The sequence below is a fragment of the Letharia lupina genome (assembly GCF_014066315.1).
Source record: "Letharia lupina isolate WasteWater1 chromosome Unknown contig_27, whole genome shotgun sequence".
NCBI classification, from domain to species: domain Eukaryota; kingdom Fungi; phylum Ascomycota; class Lecanoromycetes; order Lecanorales; family Parmeliaceae; genus Letharia; species Letharia lupina.
Window position 1 is genome coordinate 233,631 of NW_023502996.1, and position 17,073 is coordinate 250,703.

The 17,073-nt window shown below is 27.9% G+C and overlaps 2 protein-coding genes across 2 annotated transcripts; both read right to left on the reverse strand.

The window, feature by feature from the left end:
* Positions 1-619: 619 nt before the first annotated feature.
* HO133_006859 (uncharacterized protein) lies at positions 620-2,205 on the reverse strand (the record flags this gene model as incomplete). Its single annotated transcript, XM_037297755.1, has 2 exons — positions 620-1,284; positions 1,440-2,205. 2 exons carry the CDS (start codon positions 2,203-2,205, stop codon positions 620-622), a joined length of 1,431 nt encoding a protein of 476 aa, XP_037146956.1.
* A 717-nt stretch (positions 2,206-2,922) lies between these two features.
* On the reverse strand, positions 2,923-3,753 carry HO133_006860 (uncharacterized protein; the record flags this gene model as incomplete). Its single annotated transcript, XM_037297756.1, has 1 exon — positions 2,923-3,753. The coding sequence occupies one exon, from the start codon at positions 3,751-3,753 to the stop codon at positions 2,923-2,925; it is 831 nt and encodes a 276-aa protein (XP_037146957.1).
* Positions 3,754-17,073: the final 13,320 nt, after the last annotated feature.

Here is a 17,073-nt window from a genome sequence, read left to right on the forward strand (position 1 = left end):
ATATCAGACGCGTTCGGAGGAGTAACGCCCGTGATCTCGCTTCCAAAGTATTGCTTCGTGAACGCACGGTGTCGAGGTCATAGCGAGGGCAAATGACGCTTACACGAAGGCATTATAATTTTTCCGATGATGCCACCACAACCGCTCTACGAGCACAGATTCTTAGCTAGCGTGAATGACCAATTGAAAGATGTGATGATGCTCTCTCTGTCTACCAAGAGTGTCGTGTAGGCTCATGTTGTAACCATTTGACAGCAGCGCGTTGAGTGTCACGAAATATGACGTGCAAAATTTTGAAAAGTTCGTGCGCATAGGTAGATCTGCAGGTCGCTTAGGGATACATCGAGCCCGCAGCCTGGGGAACAAGCTACTGGACTCCATGGCTCCCAGGAGAACGATTTCCAGTTTGATCACGTGTTCGTCAGCTTTTGGAATAGAAGGCCGTCACTCCTCTAGGCAGTCGACTTTTGGAAGACCGGAAAACTTGTGAGCTAGAGAATGTTACTAGAAGCAAGAGTTCATAGCGTAGAGGTGGTGGTGACGATGTGAACACGGCTTCTTCGCAATGTCATCACTTCACCACGGAAGCGTTCAAGATCCAGGAGTATCGCTTCCGCAACTATGGAGACAGCTCGATAGGCGCCTTTTTTGATCCAGCTTTGCTCTTTGAAGCAGGCTTTGTAGATAGGTCTGCAGTCTTCTTCTCCAAGCCTTCACCACCGTCCTTCAGTTCGCGCAGCCTCCCTACAATCCAAGCCTTGAACGCTCTAAACCATCCTGCGCCTCCATCCTCAAGCCCCCCACAAATGGTTAGCAAGGCTTCATACCTCTGCCTTTCATTTGCCCCAGTAGCTTTCAACGTTTTTGCCAAATCAACAGGGCAAAGGTACGGAGGCTGCCGCACATCTTCTGCAAGAGAGCCTGTAGCTTGCATGACACAGGCGTAGTAGACGCAATGGTCCATGCCGAAGCAGTGACCTAGCTCGTGACTGGCAGTTTGGCATACGCGGGAGAGCCAGAGAGATGAGAGTTGAGATGGTGTTTGTGGAGTTGGGAGAGAGGCATGAGCTGATACGGCGGCGTTGAGTGGTGTCTGGTGAGAAAATGAGGCATCAAGCTTTGCTTTCTTGACCTTAGAGGGCGCTCCGCAGCATTCTCGCATGTACGCATCGCAATGAGATGCAGGCCAAGCATGTTCTCTCTCTACATCCTGTCTGTCGTCCAGGCTCGGATTGTATCTGGCTGTGGAGATGACAGCCACTCTGCTGCCTCCATAGGCTCGCCCTGCACATTTTGGAGTCAGCACGACGTCTTTGAGACAACATACCCAGAGTATGACAGATCTGAGGGTTGAAGCGCGTCTACTGTTCCGAAACATGTCTTGTGATTCAAAACCAGGGACTCGATTAGGAAGGTTTCGCTCCGAGACTTCGACTTACCGCAACAAAAGTCATCGTCTTCGTCCTCGAAAATATCGTGCTCCACGAGCATCAATAGGGCGTACCCATCATCTGGCAGTATGCTTATAACTGTGTCAAGGAGATCATCCAAGTTGAGCTGGCCCTTGAAGACTCCATCTTTTGATGGACGTGTGCGGATACCAATAGTCTCCGTTAACGTAGTGAGGCCAATATATTTCGGAATGTTCGAATTTGCTTGTGCTTTGGATGATTTCGGATCTGTGTCGTCCCACCTGGTGAAGTGGAGCAGCCCTGCTGGCAATAGCTTGACATTCATGCCGTGATAGAATGCTTTCAAGTACTCTAGCACGTGCTTTGCATTTGGCGATGGTACGTCCGTCGACTTATTGGAGACGATTGTCCTGCCGGTAGCGCCTTTTATTTGCGGATTGCTCCATGCGTGAATGAAATTTATTTCAGGCTTGATATCCGGAGAACTAGCCAAATAGACTACATTCCGTTCTGGCGTCACTTCGTTGCGCTCCTTCTCACGTACCCATGAGAGGAGACTCTGCGGAGGGCAGCGCGTATCGAACGAAAGGTCATCTCCGGGAAGCACAAGCGGGGCGGGAAAAGTTCCTCCGAACTCCCCGTCAGTGTCCTGCTTTCTCTTGCCAGCACCTGTCGCGCGCTGCTGACTTGTGGGTCTATGGAAGCCTGCGTCGTCAGCATGTGTAGATGATTCAAGGTTGAGGGTAGTGTGATTGCAAGCCGGTGACATATCTGAGAAATAGTCAATGGGCATGAGATTACGTATGCCTAAAAGCAAGAGTATCCACCAACAAGGGCACAGAAAGCGAGGAGTGACAATCCGCAATCGACAAGGCTGGTCAGAAAGTGCAGGAAGCTCGGAAAGCATTGGTTGATGAAGGGGCAGTCATAGTGCGGCGTTGGAGCCTAGAATACCTAGGGCGGGCTGGCGAAGAAACATGCTAGGTGCCAGGAATAGCGGCAGTCCAAACGATATGAACCCTCAAAGTTCTGACAAAGTCGACATCAACGAGGAACTTCTTGCGCTGTCCAACAATTTTCCTGAAATATATCGATCACGGACGATGTAATGTTCCGGGTTGTCATCGAAGTTTGATGTGAGATCGAGAGGGCTTCATCTTTTGAAAATGCTCTTCTTTTCGACAGCTTGCCTGAGCAAAAAGCATCTTCGTAAGCTGACGAGTGTTGAGATCTTTCGATTGGAATCGCTGCCCGCAACTGAAACCTCTCCGTATGTACAAAGCAAGGCTGGTAAACCACTGTAGGCCATAATAAGATCCGTACGGGGCATGTTCAAATGCGCCTGGTATCATCAATTCCCAATCCAAGCATCGTGCATTGCTGCTTCAGTATGTATCTTCCTTGCAATCCCTCAAATCGATGTGCACAAAACTGTGTTTGCGAGCGCAGATGGTGGAAACTAAGAGTTTACTGCATTGGCCCATGCCATCCCACCCGGACCCCATCATTCTCAAATAAAGAGGTCTGTATTGCCCCGCCTCCCGTGTTTCATCCTCTGCTTGGTCGCCTTTGACACCCTGTATCTTCCCAAGAACACCACTCCAGGCCGTTTAAGAGGAACTCCAATGCGCCTGCCAATATTCTTGTGGGATTGTCGACGGTGTTTACGGAATGAGTTCCCAGACGGAAAGGTCTTCTTACAGGCTTCGCATTTGTGAGGAATGCTAGCAGGAGCAGACACTGGAGGGGTTGCTGGAGGCGTCGGAGGTGTGTACTGCGCTGGCTGATTCGTAACCTTAGAGATCCATGCGCAGGGTCGGAAGATAGAGGACTGCTGAAGGTGATGTTTTATGGGGTCGTCATCTTTCTTCCAATCCTTGAGAATCAGCTTGCAACTGAAACAGGTGACGGCGTCTGTGCTCTTATTGCTGTGGTAGAACCCAGCAGAGGCCATTGCCGCAGGGAGGGGCTTTATGTCTAGCGGCCAGGTGTGGAAGGAATGAAATCTTTCGTCCCATGTCGTCATATAAGTGTCATTGTTCCAACTGCAATTTGGAGCTGCCCTTCGATGCTCAGTGATTGGATCTGACTGCTCGTTCCAGCCTTCCATAACCACGTTGCAGTTGAAGCACGAGACCGCGTCGGTATCCACGCGAAACTGATAAAAGCCTGCACCTGCCATGAAGATGGGACGAAGTCGACCTCCATGAGGCCAATTGGTAAAAGAAGCGATCCTCTCCTCAACTGTATCCATTGACCTTCTTGCTGGACTATGATCATGAGATAGGTGATCATTCGAGGGTCCAACAATAGCTATTCCAGTGAAGGCCTGAAAGGCCATAAGGATGGATGTGGCGAAGGAATTGTGATTTGATTGAGAGGCCGAGTGTCATGCCATTAGATGGAGTGAATAATGTTGAAAGTAGGATACCAGACATGTTAGAAATAGAATGATTGTGACTGAAAGACTGATTATTAATTTATGAGATGTACGGATATTTATGTATATAAAATAGGTGGCTGATGATAGCTGGTAATTACTAGCCTTAATAATACGCGATATATTATACGATAGCCGAAGGGGCTAATATTATAACACTCCCCGATAGCTCTAGAAGCTAGATTCCCTAAACCCCAGTACATCGTATCCCATATATCAGTTTTCAAATCCACGCTTTATATTCGAAATTGATTATTTACCCGACCTCGTTAAATCTATAAAAAACCCCGATAAGGAAAATAGAAAGAGTGCCGAGACTTTAAATACCCGTTTCGGGACCTCGAAATGATATAAGGGTTTTTGATGTTTTGCCCGTATTGTTTCAAGACCTCGGAATGATTGTTTTGCCCGTATTGCTTCGGGACCTCGGAATAATATAAGGGTTTTTGATTTGCCCGTATTATTTCGGGACCTCGGATGAAATAAGGATTTTTATTCGATATTTTTTGTGTAGGGATTAAATAGCGATAGCTCTCTCGTCGATGGGTACGAGTTAAAAAAATGGGCTGTCGCTATGAGATGTATCTATTTATAAACGATTATCGAAGACTTAGTTTAATATTTATATTAGAAAGTGTAAGGATATTCGATACTGTTTTACCCGCTTTCGAGCTTATAACCTATTAAAAGTAGAATATTAGATATATTAGAAATAGAATAATTATAACTGAAAGACTGATTATTAATTGATGGGATATATGGATATTTATATACATAAAATAGGTGGCTGATGGTGGCTGGTAATTACTAGCCCTGATAATACGCGACATGTTATGCGATAGCCGAAGGGGCTGGTATTATAACAAATAAAAGGTGTTTCGAGGCAGGCGCGTCGCGAATAAGAGTCACGCCGGGTAGGAAAAGTGACCACCTCAACTCTAAATCCTCAGGCCCGTGTTACAAACTTACAATACCAGCCCCTTCGGCTATCGCATACATGTCGCGTATTACCAGGGCTAGTAATTACCAGCCACTACAGAGGTAGCATGTCTGGTATCCTACTTTCAACACGCTGAGCCCACTACTCGTAATCTTATAGCCTCTGCTAAGATAGGTAGGTATTTGGACTCAATTTCTCATTCTGTTCGAGGATCTTTGATACCATAGACTATAAACTCTAGGTGGCATAGCCATCCCGGACACAGCTTGTAGTCCGGCACGTAAGAGCCCGACACTATGGGCGTTGGATTTTTCAGGATCCTCCTCTTCTCGGGCAGACTTGTCTCAACAAGAGTAGCCATTCTACCAAAGTATTCTCTATATCCTCCTTTATGGTAGCATTGGCATGAAAAGGGACTGTCAAGTATGTTCTCTCCGATCTGCTAATCGTATCTACCCCCATTCGCGCCATCTTAAATCCGATAAATCCGACATAGATAGCTACCACTACCATAGCTACCACTATTACATTCAAATAGCCTACTATCACAGTCTATTATAATAGCTAATGCTACGGTATTATAGTCGTCATCTATAGATTTAATATAATAGATATCTCTATCTTAGACTTAGATATAGCTTATTTTTATTCTAGCGATATATATATCTAAGTAGTATTCGATATTTCATCTAGACTATATAATATAGTAAAATACTTATTAGAAATATTATAAATTTCGTAACTAGTAACTAGTTACGAGCTACGCTATATCTTACTATAAGTAAATTTAAATCTACTAAAACCTCTTCGAAAAAAAGAAAAAAAATAACTTAATATTTAATTTCTTATAATTATAAGAGAGTTTATATTATAAGTATATAGTTTATTCTAATTTATAATTTATATTTACTTATATATATCTAGAATTTATTAGATCTCTATTAATATACTTATAAATAGACTTTTAAACTTCTTTTTTAATACTTTAAAACGCTATATAAAATAGAGAGTATAATAAATCTTATATAATAGTCTAAGTACCTAGTATTATAGTATCGTAGAACTTTAATTTTAAAGAGATTCGATAAAGAAATAAAGAAATAATAACTATAAACGTATTTTACTATAGAGTAATTATTTAATATTATATTATTAAGCGAAGAAGAAATCGTAGAATAATACGTTCTAATTAATTTAATTTCTCTTAAATCGAATTAAGTCGTAATCTTTAGTTCTTAAATTAATATTAAATAAGTTTCTTCTTAAGATATTATATTTATAAAATCGCTATAAGAAGTTAGATAATAATAGCGAGATTAAATAATAACGCGATATTACTTCGAAAGATCTTTATAAATAGGATAATAAAGAAAGCGTACTTAATAAGGCTTACGTAAAGTAAATATTAAATAATAAGAGTCTAAGTAATCGATTTCTGAATATAGAAAAATAAGATTTTAAAATACTTTCTAAAGACTTCGAATAAATCTAATTTATTCAAAAATACGATATTCGTAGTTTTCGCGAGTCGTCTATTAATATCGTAAGCTAAATATCTTCTATTAGCTAAAATAGATATATATAAACCTCTCTATAAGCCTTTATATAGGCCTCTCTATAAGCCTTTCTATAAGCTTTTATATAAGCCTTTCTATAAGTCTTTATAGTTTAAAATAGACGTATATATTCTCTATATAAGCCTTTCTATAAATCTTTCTATAAGTCTTTATAATCTAAAATAGACGTATATATATAAGCCTCGCTATACTAATTAATTATCGAATAAATAATTTAAAAAGCTAAGAAAAGAACTTATTATAATTTCATAGTTCCACTATAGTAAAAAAAAACTATATTTCTCTTATCTTCCCTCCGCTAATAGCTTTATTAATATCTCTATTAAAGACTTTAAAATCTTTTAAAGAGATATTTAAAAAGAAATATTTAGAGATTATATTTAATAAGTATAATTAAGTTCTTTTAGTCTATAAGAATAGCTTAGATTCTTATAAAAAGAAGCTTACTATTAAATCTATTACGTTATATTATAGAGTTATTTCTTCTACTCTTAATTAATATATCGCTAATACTTATTCTTATTAAGAAGTAATTAAAGATTAATAGTAATTAAGTTCTATAGAGAAGAAAGCTTTAAAGATATAGATTTTATAAATAATAGAGTAAGACTAGCCTCTTAAAGTTTCTCTTATTTATTATATAATTAATAAAATATTAGTAGTAAAATAAGATAATAAAGAGTTAAAAATAAATTAAATTCGTAGTTTTATTAAACGTTATTCGAATTTATAGAGTCGATTTAATTAGTCTTTAAATAAAGAGCGTATTATAACTTATAATATAGAAAAGTTACTACGATAGATTTAGCTTATTAAATTAATTATTTAGAAGTACGATATTTAGAAGAAAAATATATATAATATAAATAAGAAAGGATTTACTCTTAGTGCTATTAATAAAGTAAGAATTATATACTTTAAGTATAATATATATATATATATAGCTTAGAATAAGAGTAGAGAGTAAGCGACTCTTATCGAATATATATTCGCGGATAAAAGGCTTCTTTTCTTATTTATTATCTTTAAAGATAAGATTTAGATAAAAGCTTAGTTTAATATCTTAGAGAAAAAGAAATTAGTTATTATATTAAGTAAAAACAATTAGATAAATAACATATTAAACTTAGAGTAATTTATTAGATATATTCTATTTAATTCTTTTTATATAATTAGCTTTTAACTTATTTCTTATAAATACTTTAAATTATAAACTCGAAAAATATTAAAAGAAAGATATCGCCTTTTAATATATAACGAGTATATATTATATATTAATATTAAAGTTATATAATTTTATATTAATAACGATATCGTTTTATTATATCTATTTACTTATATTATATATCTCCTTTAACTATTAAATATTAATTTTTTCTAGTCTTTAATAACTATATATCGTAAGTATAAGATAGTAAGATCTCTTTTAATAAAACTACGTAGTAGCTATATAATTACGAGGTTTAGATACGTAGTTAATAGAATAAATAGATTAATTATTAGATAAGCTAATAACTAAAGAAAGAAGAAGAGAAAAGAGAACTCGTAAGTATTTAAGACTTTATTAAGTATATTAAATACTTACTTTAACTACGTAGCTTATAGTCTAATAAGCGATATAAGCGAGCTTATTAATTCGCTTTAAATACTTTTACTCTTATAATTATATTTTCTTTTAGAAGGTTTAACTCTTAAATCTTATTATTATTACGCTTTATAATTAAATATATATAAATTTATTAATATTATCTACGCTATTTATTACTAGCTTAAATATAGTTTAAATTAATATATATTATAATAACGTATTTATATTATATATCTTAAGGTTTTTTTAAGTATATTATTATATTTATATATTAAATCGCGATAATATCGCTATTAATATATATAATAGAATAAGATAGAGCTAAGCTAGAAAATCTTAAATTTATATATATAGTTAATTATAAATTTAGAATTACTACGCTCTTTAATTAGATTAGCTAAGTTATCGCGGGTAAATAAATTAGCGTCCGTAACTATCAAAATCTCTTATACGCGTGTCTATCTCGTCTATGTACTTTTAATTACTTAATAACTTTATTATTCTCTATTAAAGTTTTAAGATTTTTTTTAAAATTATATAGCGTAGATTACGCTTCTAAATGCTCTAAAAATTTCTAAATTTAATCTTATAATTATTAAAAAGCAAGGCATTTAAATATCGCTTACCAAAGATCGCTTATTAAAGATCGCTTATCAAAGATCGCTTATCAAAGATCGATAGCCCCGATTAAAAAAATGATTATGAATTTAATTTATAGGCCTTTACTCGTATATATTATTATTTTAATTAATAGAATATAGACGTAATATTATCTTATTACGATATACTATTATTATTATTATTATACGCTATTATTATATTATTACTTTATAATCGTAGTAATTCTATTATAATAATCGTTAAAAGTCGCGTTAGTAAATATAAAAGATTTACTTTCTATTTAATTTTTATTCTTCTTAATAATAATATTAACGTTAACGCTATTATAAGTAAGTATCTAATTCTTCTTTATATATACTATTTTATCTTTATTCGTTTTTATTATAATATTATAATAGCGAGCTATATATTATCGTAATAGTATAATATATATATTAATTAAGATAATAGTTAAATAAGATTATAGTTATTTAGATTAACTTTATATATAATAAATATCTCGAAGAATACTTTATAATACTTTATAGATAGTATAAAAAGTATATTAATATATTAATAGTAATATTAAATCTTTACTCTTATAACTTTATAAGTTATTAAATACTTATAGCCGTTATAGTCTCTACGCCTCGCGTTATTACTAATAAGTATTTATATTTATTTTAAAAATATACTCGGCTAAGAAGGCTATTAGCCTCTTTCATCGCTACTTTTCTTATCGCTACTTCTCTTATCGCTATTTTAGACGCTATTTATAAATAAAAGAGATATTAAATAACTAAGAGATTACGCTAATATATATTAATTCCCTTTTATTATTATTATATATATATTTTTATATATAATCTTTATATAATATATATCGCGTTTTCTATTAACTCGCGTTAGTATAAATATAAATAATACTTTCGCGAGAATTACGTATACGTTATAGACTTAATTCTTATTTACTAGATAGATATTTTTATTATAATTTATATTAGCGAGAATATTTATATTATTCTTTATCGCTAGATTAATATAAATTTTATTAATATATATTAAAGTATATAGTTAATATATATAATAGCTTATCGCGTTAAGAAACTTCGATATAATATTATTATTCTTATCTCTCCTTTAACTACTTCTCTCGCTATTCTCTCTACTAAGTTTTCTTATTATTTAATAAATCTTTTAAATAAATAGTTATTTTTTAATATAAGATAATAAATAGATTAATATTAGATAGTAATAGTTATATATATAATCTTAATAGCTATTTTTCTTATTATATATAGCGTCTTAGCGCTTTAAAATCAATCTATAAATATTTTAATTATTTTCGCTAGATCTTTTAATTATAACTTATTCGCCCTTTAAAGCTTCTCTATTATTATTATTTTTATAATTTTTTTTATTTTTTAATCTCTCTTAATAATTATATCTTTAGCTTTATCTTAAGTATTAGTTTATATAATTTCTTTACTTACTTAAAGTTCTTAATTATATCTTTAATATTTTCGAGATATTTTATTAGTTTTTATAAAGCTTTATAAGATAGAGAGTTTTTTTAATTAATAAGATATTTAGTCTTATTCTTATAAACTCTTTTATCTAATATCTTATTAATCTTCTATTCTTCTTCTTTATTAATTAAGATTATTTATAATTTTAAATTATTATTATATAAATATTATAACTTTAATAGCGATATATAAAATATAGATTTTTTTTTTATATCTAATAAAGAGATCTAGTTTATAAGTCTATATATCTATTTTCTTTAATACTTTAAAAGATTTAAACTATTTATAATTAAATTTCTTCTTTAATTATAAGATATATATATTTAAACTTTATAATAATACTTTATCTTTTTTTTTAAAAATTATAATTTTATAATTACTATTATAATATTTTACTTACTACTTTAACGCTCGCTTCTATAATTCTTTTAAATATAATTTTATCTCTTATAATTACTTTACTCGCTCTATAATAAGTAATACTTTCTCTCTTAAGATCTTATTCTTAAAAGTATTTTTTAAATCTACTATATATCTTATTAATAGATCTTATAAGATCTTATTAATATTTATATATACGCTATTATTATATATAAATATAATTATTAATAAGATTTTAGACTAGTTATTTTATTTATAATTATAATATATTTATAAATAATATTTTAATATCTAATTTTATCTCTTAATCTAATTATCGATTTAAGAATAAAATATAATATTTAATTTACGCTTTATATCTAAATATTAATATAATATTATTTAAAATTTATTTATAAATAGAAAGTCTTAATTCGAAATTAAGTTATATATTATATCGCGTAGTAATATAAACTTTCGCTATAAGATATTAATAAAGTTATTAATCTTTAAATTCTTAATAATTATTACGTATATTATATACTTAATTAATTTATTTATTAAGATTAAAATAATATTATAAGTTTTATTAATATATAAATCTCTTATAGATAATAGATTTATAATAAAATCTAATATTATAATATAAAATAAATTTACGCTATCTAGAGAAATCGACGCTAGCTCGTTATACGATTTATAATAATAAATTTATACTCTTTAATAATCGAAGTAAATACGAATATATTCTATTATATTACTTATTATATCTATTTAATAATACTTAAATCTAATATTCTTCTTAATATACTTATAAATAAAGTATTTAATATTAAAGTTATTATAATTTATATAAAGAATCTCTTTCTTTATAATAAGATCGTTAGAAATATAAACTATAAGACTATAACGTAGTAATCTATTTTTATTAACTCTTTATTTCGAAAGCTTATTCTATTTAATAGCGTATTTTTAATATTATTTTTTATTTATAATAAAAGCGTTTTTATATTATAATTTAAGTAACTATATTATTATTAATTCTTATAACTTTAAATAGAATCTCTTTAATTTTAAAATTTAATAAATTAGAAGTTAAGACGATATCGTAATATCTAGAATATATATTTATCTATTAAATACTCTCTTATTTAAATTAATAATTTAAATATTTACGATAATAATATTATTTAATTACTTTATTAACGCTATAAGTTTAATTATAATAGATATACTATTATATTTTTATAAATTAAATTAGTATTTCTAATTACGAAGCTTATTTCGTAAGATAAAAAGAAAATTATTATTATTATTCTCGCTATTATTCGATTTAATAATATTAGATTTTCTTAATAATATATTTATAAAATTAAGTTTTTTTTTATAATATTTAATTATAAAGTTAAATATAATTAATTTTTTAGTTTAGCGAATTTACTTTATATTAAACTCTTTTATTATTATAAAATAATATAAATTATTATAATCTAAGATTATATAAATAGAGTATTTATTATCTTATAAATAATATTTTTAATTTTTAAAGTCTAATATAATTATATAGAGCTTTTTATTATATATATTTTAGCGAGACTTAATATTTTTAAATTTATAGTTAAAAAAAGTAATAGAATATTATTACTTATCTTCGCTTAATTATTTAAGTATATTATCTATATTTATATTAAAAGTATTAATTTTTATAATAAGCGATATTTTCTAATTATAGTATTTTAATATAAATATAATAATAAATACTTATTTAAGTATTTTAAACGCCTTATATACTTTTTTATTAAATATAAAAAATAATCTAATCTCGCCTTTCTTCGTCTTTTAAATTAAATTCGTTAAAGATATAGTTATCTATAAAAAGCCTTATATAAATTATTAATAGAAATCTATAAATTCTAGAAAGATTAAGATATTTTTAATAGACTCTAATTTTAATTACTTAGTAATAATCTTAATATATAATAATTTTATTTAAATATTACGCTAATTTATTAAGAATCTTAGAAAGATAATTTTATTATAATTAAAAGTATATTTCGATAATTTTATATAGAGTCGATACTCTAATAGTACGCGTAGTATTTTATATATATATTTCTAATATAACTCTTTTATTTCGAAATAGATTAATATATTATTTAAGTATATTATATAGAAGATATTAATATATAGTTTAAGTACTTTATTTATATAAGTTTAAAAGATTATAAAGATATTTATAAGGCTAAAAGATATTACTTAATATTTAAATTAATTATAATAAATTTAAAAGATAATTTTCTATTTATCTTTCTTTCGTATTTATATTTTATAATATATATTACGAATATTAATCTTAATAAAGTACTTTGTATATATAAATCTTTTTAAAGTCTTTAAGAGTAGTAATAATAAATAATTATTCTTAATAATTATCTCGTTAAGTTTTTAATAATTAATATATAATTATAGCGAGTTATTTAATTTCTTAATAAATAATATTAGCGAGTTAATCTAACTAGTTAAAGATTAAATCTATTTTCTCTTAAACGTAATATTTAAATAGTCTTTAATCGCTATAAATTTATTATATAATATATTATAAATTAAATTATTTTTAGATAGCTTTTTAGATAGTAGATTAATTAAATACTTAATCTAATTATATATATTAAGATTATTAAATAATTCTTCTAAAAAGATTTTTAATAGATTTTTAAGTTATTTAAATACGCTAGAGTTATCTAGTTACGTAATATTATATTATATAACTTCGTTATAATTATTCTTACTACTTTTAAATAAAATTTAATATAAAAAGACGATAAACGCTTATTTTAGATTATATATAATTATTATATTAGCTAATAACGTAAATTACTCTATATTTATTATTACGATATCTATTTATATTTTATTACTTATAAAAAAATCGCGGTAAGTTTAAAATTACTCGTATTAATAAATATTCGAATTAATATTATAAATTTAAGGGAAATTAAGAATAAGATTATATTCTTATATATTTATAATATATACCTTTAAAGTTTACTCTTACTTTTTTTCTCGACTATTCGCGAGATTAAAGATTAGATTATACTTCTTATATAAGAGTATTTAATAATTATTAATAATATATATTATTATTAGCGCGTATTTAGATTTAGAAATTTATATTTTTTTAATAAAAGATTATAATATAAAGATTTTCTCACTATCGATATCTATTAGAGTAGTTATCTTATACTTTTTATTTAATATAATAATTTTATCTCTTAATAATAAAGAGCGAGATCGTTATTTAATTAATAATATATTTAATACTATAGCGATAAGTATTAGACTTTATTTTTTCTCTTACTTAATTTATAATTATATACTTTATTATCTATAATATAGTTTAAATATTTAAAAGAATTCTTATAATATTCTAACTATTTATAATTATAATATTATATTTTAATAAAAGATATCTTAAACTTAATATAAGAGTCGCTATCTTTAAATTTAATTCGCTTAAACTTTTAATCTTATAATATCGACGAGAATAAACTCTTCTTTTAATCTTATTAATTCTTTATATATTATCTCTTAGACTTAATATACTATTAATTACTACTTTTTTAATTACTTATCTTATTATTAAAGCGAGTTTTATCTAGAGTAAAGAGCTCTTTTATTTTTTATAATCTTTATTTTATATTTTAATATTATTATAATAGTATAGTATAAATAATAAATTAAGTAATCTTCTTTATAATTTTTTAGAGAAATTTTCTCTATTATTCTATCTCGTAATTTTTTTATATATTCTAGATTAATTATATAGTAATCTTATTATAATTAGAGTATAGTAAGATAGTTATTAAAGCTAATTATTAATTATATATCTTTTATTATTATTTTAATTAATTAGTAATCTATATTATAAGACTTAATAATTAGATTATAAACTTAATTTAGATATTATTTCTTATATTCCTTCTAAATAGATTTCTCGATATTATATAATATCGTATTTCTAATATTTCTTTAGATTTATTTTTTAATATTTATTAAGAGGATAGAAGATTAGCGAGTCTTTTCTTCGTTTATATAAAAATTAATATAAGATATTAAGACGATAAAATCGTTATAGTCTTAAAGAAATATAATTATCGAGTTATAATTATTAAAATATTACGTATTAGATATTTTAATAATACTTATCTTCTTATAACTTAAATTATAATAATAATTATCGCTATATTTATAATAATATTCTTATATATTCTATATTTCGATTAGCTTAAATTTTTCGATAATTAATTATTTCTTAATATTAAGCTCTAGAAATCGATAGCGTTAGATTTAAATTAAGTCTATAAGATAAGAGTCTTTATTTATAAATAAAGAATTATTAAATATAACGCTTTAGCGATTATTATTTTCATCGATAGTATTATTAGAATTTCTATCGATATTAGAATTAATATTATAATCGCTTAATTACGTAGTAAGCGTATTTTAATAAGAGTCGCTTATTAAATTAAAAATATCGCTAATAAATCGTAATAGAACGTTTCTACTTTATAAATTAATAGAATTAATTTATAAGTTATTTATTATAATTAAATTAGATAGCTTTATATAAATAAAGTTATTAAAATTATAAAATAATAAGATTTCTTTTAATAAAACTACGTAGTAGTTATATAATTATAAAATCTAGATATATAGTTAATAATTAGAAAATGAATCGTATATCGAATAATAATATTAGTAATATTATATGAATGAAATATTAACTATAAAGGTTGCTAAGTAATATATATGTCGAAGTTATTAGAGTACTAAGCCGCTAAGGAGCTAGCCCGAATGGAGCCTAGCGTAAGTCTAGAGAAGGAATGCCGGTAATTATAACATTACCCCCTCTTAAATAGCTATATCTCTATAGTTTAAATCATGGCGACGGGCGAGGCGATAATAGCGAGACGATCGTTATAATTTATAGTGCACTAGCCTTTATGGCCTGAAGCATATTGCTATAAACTTTTTCTCGTAGACACTCTTAGTATTCAATCGTGATATTAAGCTAAATCTTATATAGTAGGCCTACGGATATAGATAATAGAGGTATTAATATAGGATAATAGTCTGGGAAGATATTTAAAGTAATAATATAGGGTACTAAGAGGTAGTGTAATGAATTTATAATTTTGACGTATTATCGAAGTGGGAATTAATCTTCGTAGTATAGCGATCTTGTGATTTTCGCTATAGCTCAATAGCGTAATAGTAGCTGAAAATCGAGTATAGAACTCGTTAAATGCCTTCTTCTTTTTTATAGTAAACGCCGAGTTATAAAGTAGGGCGTTATTCTTTATTAGCTTATCGTAATTACTAAATATATTATAAAGCTCTAAAATTATCTCTTTTATAGTGTTATCGATATACTTAATAAAGAGATTATATATTTACTACTATTGTAGTAGGCTTATTATATATATTATCGATATACTCAATAAAGAGATCGAATTGTAATCATGTTAAGATTTTGAATAATAGTATTAAGGCTACGAATCTGGGCCTAATAATACTAAATTATTAATAATAATTTAGAACGGGTTTCTTCTTAATCCGAGTTTATAACGGATTAGGTAGAGATCTCTTTATTGATGCAGGCGGGTAATAGGTAAGACAAGCGAGAGATAGTTGAATATATCTCCCGCAGAGGCAGGTAGGTAGGTAGGTAGGTAGGGAATTGTCCGAATATCTCCTCCATAACAAGGCGATTAAGTAGTCGATATTTGAGAGATCCCTGTAGAGGCAGGGTAGGCAGGCAGGCAGGTAGGTAGGCAGGCAGGTAGGGAATCGTCCGGATATCTCCTCCACAACAAGGCGATTGAGTAGTCGATATTTGAGAGATCTCCGCAGGGCAGGGGTAGGTAGGTAGGTAGGAGCAGGCAGGCAATAATAGCTTAGCTTACGGCTATGTTGGATAGTTAATATTATATTAGAGAATAAACCGTATATCAAATAATAATATTAGTGGTATTATATGAATGAATTATTAACTATAAAGATTACTAAGTAATATATGTGTCGAAGTTATTAGAGTATTAAGCCGCCAAGGAGCTAGCCCGAATAGAGCCTAGCGTAAGTCTGGAGAAGGAATATCGATAATTATGAAATTAATAGAATAGATAGATTAATTATTAAATAAGCTAATAACTAAAGAAAAAAGAAGAAAAAAGAGAATTTATAAGTATTTAAGACTTTATTAAGTATATTAAATACTCGCTTTAGCTATATAGCTTATAGTCTAATAAGCGACGTAAGCGAGTCTATTAGTTCGCTTCGAGTACTTCTACTCTTATAGTAAGTATCTAATAAAAAATATCGTACTTAAAAGTAATTATTCGATAAATAAAATAGACTTTATTCGATTTATTTAAATAGTAAGAATAAATACTATAATAAAAAAGAATATTAGATATATATAATAGAAGAGTAAACTATTTTTAATTTAGCTATAAGTTATTCTTAATAAATTAAAACTTAAGATATTAGAATTAAGATCTATTATATCTTTATCTTTAAAGATAATAATAATTATATTTAATAGCGATACTCTATTTATATCTTTTA